The sequence below is a fragment of the Nicotiana sylvestris genome, chromosome 5, assembly GCF_000393655.2.
Source record: "Nicotiana sylvestris chromosome 5, ASM39365v2, whole genome shotgun sequence".
Taxonomy (NCBI): Eukaryota; Viridiplantae; Streptophyta; class Magnoliopsida; order Solanales; family Solanaceae; genus Nicotiana; species Nicotiana sylvestris.
In genome coordinates this window covers 1,396,384-1,404,930 of record NC_091061.1, presented here as the reverse complement: position 1 = coordinate 1,404,930, position 8,547 = coordinate 1,396,384, and the positions used below count along the sequence as shown (strand labels likewise).

The 8,547-nt window shown below is 34.8% G+C and overlaps 1 protein-coding gene across 1 annotated transcript; it reads left to right on the top strand.

Moving 5' to 3' along the window:
* Positions 1-2,545: 2,545 nt before the first annotated feature.
* On the top strand, positions 2,546-5,195 carry LOC104220990 (transcription factor MTB2-like). The gene has a single exon (XM_009771962.2). The coding sequence runs from the start codon at positions 3,087-3,089 to the stop codon at positions 4,908-4,910; it is 1,824 nt and encodes a 607-aa protein (XP_009770264.1). The 5' UTR covers positions 2,546-3,086; the 3' UTR covers positions 4,911-5,195.
* The last annotated feature ends 3,352 nt before the right edge of the window (positions 5,196-8,547 follow it).

The window sequence follows — 8,547 nt, the reverse complement described above, 5'->3', positions numbered from 1 at the left end:
TCCCCATATACACTCCAAATCTATAGACTAATCTCATCTTTTTGTTTCCTAGGAATTTCGTTCTATTTTTATCCTTTTTTTCAGGGGTCCGGGGAGATCGACGAGGATGTCACACACCGTATAGGGGTGGGGTGGATGAAATGGAGGTTAGTGACGGGAGTCCTGTGTGACAAGAAAGTGCCACTGTTACTGAAAGGTAAATTTTATAGGGCAGTGGTTAGGCCTGCTATGTTGTATGGGACCGAGTGTTGGCCGGTGAAGATCTCACACATCCAGAGGATGAAAGTTGCAGAGATGAGGATGTTGAGGTGGATGTGCGGGCATACAAGGAAGGATAAGATTAGAAATGAAGATATTCGAGAGAAGGTGGGTGTGGCCCCCATGGAGGACAAGATGCGGGAAGCAAGACTCAGATGGTTCGGGCACATTCAGAGGAGGAACACTGATGCACCGGTGAGAAGGTGTGAACGACTGGCGGTGGTGGGTACGAGGAGAGGTAGAGGGAGACCTAAGAAGTATTGGGGAGAGGTGATCAGGCAGGATATGACGCGACTTAGGGTTACTGAGGACATGGCCCTAAACAGGGAATTGTGGAGATCGAGCATTAAGGTGGTAGGTTAGGGAAATTGTGATGTCTTTGTTACAGCGCACTAGAGTGAGACTAGCCAGTTAGGAAGTAGTCTTAGGATGCTATTGATCAACTACTGATGATGGGCTTTATCTCCTGTGTATTAATACCTTACATCTTTCTCGTATTTCCTATATCTCTTATATTGCTGTTACTTTGTTTTTTATGGTATTTATGTTATGTTATGGATTTTATGGTACTTTATGTTGTTTTATTATGAGTCTATTGATAGTACTAATATAGTGTCTCTTGTTGCCTCTTTGAGCCGAGGGTCTCCTGGAAACAGCCTCTCTGCCCCTCGGGGTAGAGGTAAGGTCTGCGTACATATTACTCTCCCCAGACCCCACTTGTGGGATTACACTGGGTTGTTGTTGTTGTTGTTGTTGTTTTATCCCTTTTTTGCAGGATGTTCAACTAATTACAAAAATAGAAATAAATTCTTCTTAAAAAACAAACTTAAAACAATTTTTTCATAAAAAATTCAAGTCATCATAAAATGAACGAAATAGAAACAAAAATGAAGTGTTATCTAATCTAAACGCTACCTTAGTGGAGGGGAACATAAAAGGGGAAAAATGAAAAGAAAAAAAAAATGAGTGGGCGTTTGGACATAAGAATTGTGAAATTTCAAAAAAAAGTGAAAAAGAATTCCAAATTAAAAATGGTATTTGAAAATTAGAATTGTGTTTGGACATGAATATAGTTTGGAATTGTTTTTGAATTTTTGTGAGTGTTTTGAAGTGAAAATTTTAAAAAATAGCTTTTTATAATTTTTAAATTTCGAAAAACTCCGAAATTCAACTTAAGTGAAAATTAAAAAATTTTATGGTAAAATACTAATTTAGAAAAAAAGCAAAATAAATAAATATTGTTTATGGTCAAATGGGTCCAAATAAAGGGAGGAAAGGACAACATATCTTATAAATAGTAAATATATAGGAAGAGGGCAGGAAATGTTACCAAACCAAATAATTATTTATCTTATAAATAATTTCTTTTATAATTTTTGCGTAACTAGACCGTAAATTAAATGTTTTCTTATATTTTAGGGAGATAAAAAAGAAGAAGATGCTGAACCCAAATTAGAAAGCTATAAAGCGGCTAGGATTTAAATTCAAGAGTTTCTAAAAAAGAACCAAAAAAATGCACACGCCATAAATGTTGTTGCACATGTTTTTGTCATCTCCCCTCTCACAAACGTGTCAAAGTGAAACTTCGCTTTTTCCTCATTTAAAAAATAATTTCCTTTTATCCTGTTTTAAAATACTCTATCAAAAGCCATGCCGACTGTTTCTCAAACAAATCAAGAAAAATATTACTATAACAAATTCCATTTTAATAATTAATAATTTTTTTTTTTGAAAAATTTCTAGGTAAATTCGCAGCCGTCACCCTTCGGATGCTTACTGGGTAACCTGCTCACTGCATAATAGCTCGTAAATCACACGGGAGATATAAATCGCACTAAACAAACCCGGTACGACGAGCTCTCATTGAAGAGGGTGCTAGTGAGGGGAATCAATCCTCGATGTTCTTTTTTGGCAGCAAACATTTTTGATTTTTTTTCTTCTTGTATGGACCTTACACAATACGAATATGAATTAGGTGAACTTCAATAGGAGTAATGAACCCATGCACGAAACAAAAACGGGGGGGGGGGGAGGAGGAGGGGAGCAAAGATCATTTTTAGTCTGCGGCCGAAACTATTTACATCTGGAAGATATTAATGTGTATAAATTTGTATATTTTTGTATATAATATTCATTTCTGTATGCTATATACGAAAAAAATTATCATTGTCATTTTCTCAACAAAAAAAAAAAAAAAGAGAATAAGAAAACGCCCCTTAAACCAACTATGGTTAACTTCCTTAACCCTTAAAACCTATAACCATAGTTTACACAAACACATGCAGTTTGGATTTAGAGGAAACATACCCCCAATGCCCCTTCTTGTCTCCCCTATTTTTTCCCCTCTCTGCTCTGCAATAATTTTTTTGGAGTATTTCTCAAAAAGGGGCAACATAAATATTTATTTTCATTGAATTTTGGCTAAAGTTGCAAACTTTGGTGTGTTTCTTGACTGCAGATACTGGTTTGTATCTCTTTTTTTAACCAATCTTTTATCCATATATTCATTGTTATATCCAAGTTATATATTGTTTCTGAGTATTTTCTTATAGTTAATGGTAACTTTGGATTCCAAGATTTTGAGATCTGAATGTAGAGCTATTGAATTTTGGATATTCAAGAAAAAGATCAAATTTTTATAAGGATAAGATAGTATTTTGGATTGGTTTATTTGTAGTTTAAGGGTACTAGGTTCAAGTTGTGGAGAAAAAGGGGTCTTTTTTTTCAATCAAGATTCAATCTTTTTGGGTTTTAACTCATATTGGAAGATAAAGTTGCAATCTTTAGCATTTGGGTATTTGTTATAATTTGTTATTATTTGTTAGAAAATGAAAATAGAGATGGGTTTAGGGAAAATGTTATGGGGTGATGAGGATAAAGCTATGGTTGCAGCTGTATTAGGAACAAAAGCTTTTGATTATTTAATGTCAAGTTCAGTTTCTGCTGAATGTTCTTTAATGGCAATGGGAAATGATGAGAATTTGCAAAATAAGTTGTCAGATCTTGTCGAACGCCCGAATGGGGCTAATTTTAGCTGGAATTACGCGATTTTTTGGCAGATTTCGCGGTCTAAGTCGGGGGAATTGGTGTTAGGATGGGGAGATGGATGTTGTAGGGAACCTAGGGAAGGAGAAGGATCTGAAGTTAGTAGGATTCTTAATTTACGACTCGAGAACGAGGCTCAACAGAGGATGAGGAAAAGGGTACTTGAGAAGTTGCATATGTTGTTTGGTGGAACAGATGAAGATAACTATGCTTTTGGATTGGATAAGGTTACTGATACTGAAATGTTCTTTCTTGCTTCGATGTACTTTTCGTTCCCTCGTGGGGAAGGTGGTCCAGGGAAGTGTTTTGGTTCGGGTAAGCATGTTTGGTTATCGGATGTTATGAAGTCTTCAGTAGATTATTGTTCTAGATCTTTTCTAATGAAGTCTGCCGGTATGCAAACAATTGTTTTGATCCCTACTGATGTAGGGGTCGTGGAGTTGGGATCGGTTAGAGCCATATCAGAAAGTTTGGAACTTGTGCAGTCGATAGAATCTTGCTTCTCGTCGTTTCTATCTCTTGTTAGGGCTAAGCAAGCGGGTTCTGTAACAGTTGTAGCGGAGAAAAAGGATGGAAATGGTTCTCCGTATTCCAGCTCTTTCGTAAGTGAGCAGCCAAATGGAATTCCTAAGATTTTTGGGCAGAATTTGAATTCTGGTTGTACACCGTTTAGGGAAAAACTTGCGGTTAGGAAAGCGGAGGACAGGGCGTTGGAAATGTACCAAAATGGAAACAGGGCTCAATTTATGAATGCACGAAACGGCCTACGTGCTGCATCTTGGGCTTCATTTAGTAATGTGAAGCCAGTGAATTCTATGGATCCCTATAGGCCTCAAATCCCAGCAAACAACATACGAGATTTTGTCAATGGCACAAGGGAAGAGTTCCATATAAACAACTTCCAACATCAAAAGAGTGCTAGTATGCAAATAGATTTCACTAACTCAAGACCCGTTATTTCTCCAGCGCAAACTGTTGAATCCGAGCATTCAGATGTTGAAGCTTCATGTAAGGAAGATCATACCGGGCCAGCTGACGACAAGAGGCCTCGAAAGCGTGGACGAAAACCAGCCAATGGAAGGGAAGAGCCACTCAATCATGTAGAGGCGGAGAGACAGCGGAGAGAAAAGCTGAACCAGCGGTTCTATGCGTTACGAGCTGTCGTTCCAAATATTTCCAAAATGGACAAAGCTTCCCTCTTAGGAGATGCCATTGCTCACATCACAGAGCTGCAGAAGAAGCTCAGGGACATGGAATCCGAGAGGGAAAGATTAGGAAGCACGTCTAGGGATGCAAATGCATCAGCTTCAGATTGCCCAAATTCAGAGACTCAAAACCGAGTACCTGATATCAACATTGAAGCTGCCAATGATGAAGTCGTTGTAAGGGTTAGATGCGCGCTGGAAACTCATCCTGTATCAAGAGTCATCGAAGCGTTCAAAGAGGCACGGGTCAATGTTGTCGAGTCAAAACTTGCCGCTGGGAATGATACAGTATATCATACATTTGTGGTGGAGTCTAGTGGATCCGAACAACTGACGAAGGAAAAGTTAATGGCTGCATTTTCTGGCGAATCAAACGCGCTAAGGCCATCACCAGTAAGATAATAAAAGCATTATGTTTGACATAGACTCTAGGCATAAAATGTAGTTGAGAATCCATTTCTTTATTTCTGCAAAGGTTTTAGTATACAACAATTCAGTTCAGGAATAGAGAATAACTAGCTATAAACAAAGTATCAGCAATTTTTTCTTCTGTATTTGTTTATAGTATATTACATTTTATTCATAAGAAAGCAAGATGAATCAATTTGCAAGATTAACTACCAGTTGCATTAGGCTAGAATTTTTGTATTGTTATACCCCTCTACTATATGAAATATCTTAATTTTATCCTTTTGTCATTAACAAATTGTTTGGTATTTTCTCGGGGCAAGTGCAGAGATAGCTGTTCTCAGGGATACTGTTTAGATATTAGAAATCCTAACTTCAGGACAATTCAGGACATTTTTGACCTGAAAATTTGAACTGAAAAACTAAAATAATAGCCACTCTTTAGAGTGGCTACTTGGTGTCATTTCTACTATTTTCTGTTGACCTTAACGGCATTCCAACCGAAAGTTTCACGGAGGATAATTTAAACTACAGTCAGCTTCTCTATAATAGCATCCTTATATAATAGCCATTTATTATAAAAAGGAGTTTTTCTCGGAACTGAATATTATATTATGTTATAATATGTCATTTATAACAACACTTCACTATAACAGCAAAAAAATTTCAGAACAAACAAGGCTATTATAGAGATGTTTGACTGTAGTTAGTGTTATCAAAGGTGCGCTTAAGCCCTGAAGCGAGGCTGAAAACACGTTGAGCACTTCGCCTCGCTTTGTAGGCGCTTTAGTGTCGCATCAAAGCTCTATGGCATATTTTTCCTTGCCAATGAGTTTAATGCTGAAAAGACAACCTTAAACAATTGATGTTTCACTTTATCGTGATTTTTTTTTCAATTTCTTTGTCTATACATTTGTTATTCATGCTTATAGTGATTAGTCTTGGACTACATGCATTTTTTTACTTTTTCTCCCGTTGCGTCTTTTTTCATTAAAGCCCATATTTTATTTGCGCTTTGCGCTTAAAGCCCCAACGGACCTTAGAGCTATTTTGCACTTTTCGCCTTTGATAATACTGACTGTATAATCAAAAGTAGATGGGTAAATTTGACTTCCTTTTTTTTTTTAACAGTATTAGACGTGAAATCCGTTCAATTCATATACGAGACAGTTTGCTTACGATAAGGATATGAATGACTCCAAAGTATAACGTGATAAAAATATGTGAATAAAAGTGGAATGGTAGTAGTGGGTTGGGAAAATAGAGTTTTCAACGAGGAGAAAGTGATTAAAGAAATTTCCTAAACGTTTTTAATATGGAATTTTTACCTATCTATACCATATATGAAACATTATTACCCTCAATGTTTAAGGTTTGATTTAATTACAAACTCGTATACCAAATTACCAATCTTATACCATATTTAATTAAGGATCTAATTAATTGGCAGTTTTTACTCCTTAATTAAAGGTATTCATATATCTCACGTTTCTCTCTCCCCTTAATTCCGAAGATCTGACCATATTCGTTTTCCCCCCTCCCATTTCTTTCTCTTCTCCATTCCTTCTTCTTCTCAAAAAATACAGAGATGAGACCCATTGAGTATATTATCTTCATCGTGGTAGATGTTTTCCGTCATCTGCCAGATTTGTAGTATATTGTCTTCAGCAACACTAGCGACGACCCAGTCTTCACATGGGTTCCATGAGAAGTCAGAAATTTTACTTGTATGGCCACCATGAATAAAGAGCAACTCCGGTGGCCCATCTTCTGCATCTTCTGCTGTTTTGTTCTTCATCAATCCTGAAAAAATTGATTTGTAGTTTATTTGTAGAAATTTTGTAGATAAAGAGAAAATTTTGTAGTCAACATTTTTTTTCAACATAGATTGTAGTGTAATTGTACTATAAATATAGTAATTTTGTAGATACCCTTCAAAACAATACTGCTTTATACATACGTAAACTGATTTGTAGTTTCTTTGTAGATTTTTTGTAGAAAATTTGTAGATATCTACAAACTAGATACATTGAATTTTAATATCCCAATTCTCATTTCAATTGTAGCATAATTGGCATTTTCGACATAATTGTAGAAGATTTGTAGAAGTTTTAGTCTTCTTAATCTACAATTTATCTACAATTCTACAATTTATCTACAATTTCTGGAAATACGTCTTCTTCGAGTTTCAATCTGAAATTCAGTCAAAACCAAGTCTAATCTTCACCAAAATCCTTCAAAATTGAGATATAAACTCCTAAACATATTCCGAATTATTTACAACAACACCCAATCCAAACAAATAATAATTTTTGAAAATCCAAATTTGAATTCAAAGCTTTCAAGCTTTTTAATGGCTATCAATGGTGGAAAATATATGGAAGAACAGATTTTTTCAACTTTGAGTTGTTGAAACTCGAAAATTTGAATTGTTCGTTCTTTTTTTTTTCGAGAATTTGAATTGTAGTTCTGGAGAAAAATACGCAGATGAGAAATCTCCTTTCCCTTTTTAAAAATTGAATTTAATGTAGAATCAATTAATACCAAGATTCTCTCCTTAATTTTAGCGCATTTTTAGGGAATATTCTGCCCTTTTAATGCCTAATAGTCGAATGGTATATAAATTGTAATTAAAGTGTGGACTGGGCGGGTAATTAACAAACTATGCACATTTACGGTAATAAGGTTTCATATATGGTATAGTTAGGAAAAAATTCTTTTTAATATGGTAGAAATGTGTTGAGGGGGTTGTATTTGTCTGTAATTATGTACTTGACTTTTTAAGATATGACCACAATTAGTACAAGTTTGGCTATAACCGTGAAAGCATTCCTAGCTAGTTAGCCACCTTTCAATAATATGAGCCTGTTTGATCAGCTTTTAAGCCATTTTTAGATATTGGAGTGTTTAGCAAAAAAGAAAATAACTTAAAAAAAAGTTAAAACTGGCCTAAAAAAAACCAAAAACCACAAGTTGGCTGATTCCAATTTTTTTTTTCCAGCTTAAAAGCCAACTATCTTTGACCAAGTATTTTACCCTCTTGTCCCTAATAATATTTATTATTCCAAAAATGTCCTTCACAAACTTTTGAAATAATTATAATATCCAACTCAAACTTTTAAAATTTGTCAGAACGTGAACTTACTTTGAAGTTTAGCTTTGCTTTGAAAGGTGAATACGCCATTGATAATGAAGTTTTCTTACTAAATAATTAAAACATGAGATAGGAAATAGGACTCCTAAACCTAAAAGGAAGGAAAAATAGTCCTAAATATTAGTATAAAAATGATTAAACATTTATTTATATAATAATCATCTGTAAATCTTTATAAAAAAATGTATAAATTAATAAAACTGATATACATGCGAAGTCATAACAGACGAAGCTGGCTAAACATACTTAACTTTAATATCTCTTACATAGATTGTAGTATTGTACTTGTGTTTGATTTTTTTTTTCTAAGACTTTAAACTCGTGTGCGACCAACAATTCTAGTTGCATTGTAATTTCTAATTAACTATACGTACAATTTTCAAATAATTTTAAAAAGTACAAGTTTATTTTATTTTGATTTCCTAAATATTAGGAATTTTTACATAGTTCAAATAAGGAATAGAATAATAAAATGTG

Bases quoted from the DNA above. Each gene is read 5' to 3' on its own strand.
- LOC104220990 (XM_009771962.2), top strand. From the start codon at position 3,087: ATGAAAATAGAGATGGGTTTAGGGAAAATGTTATGGGGTGATGAGGAT.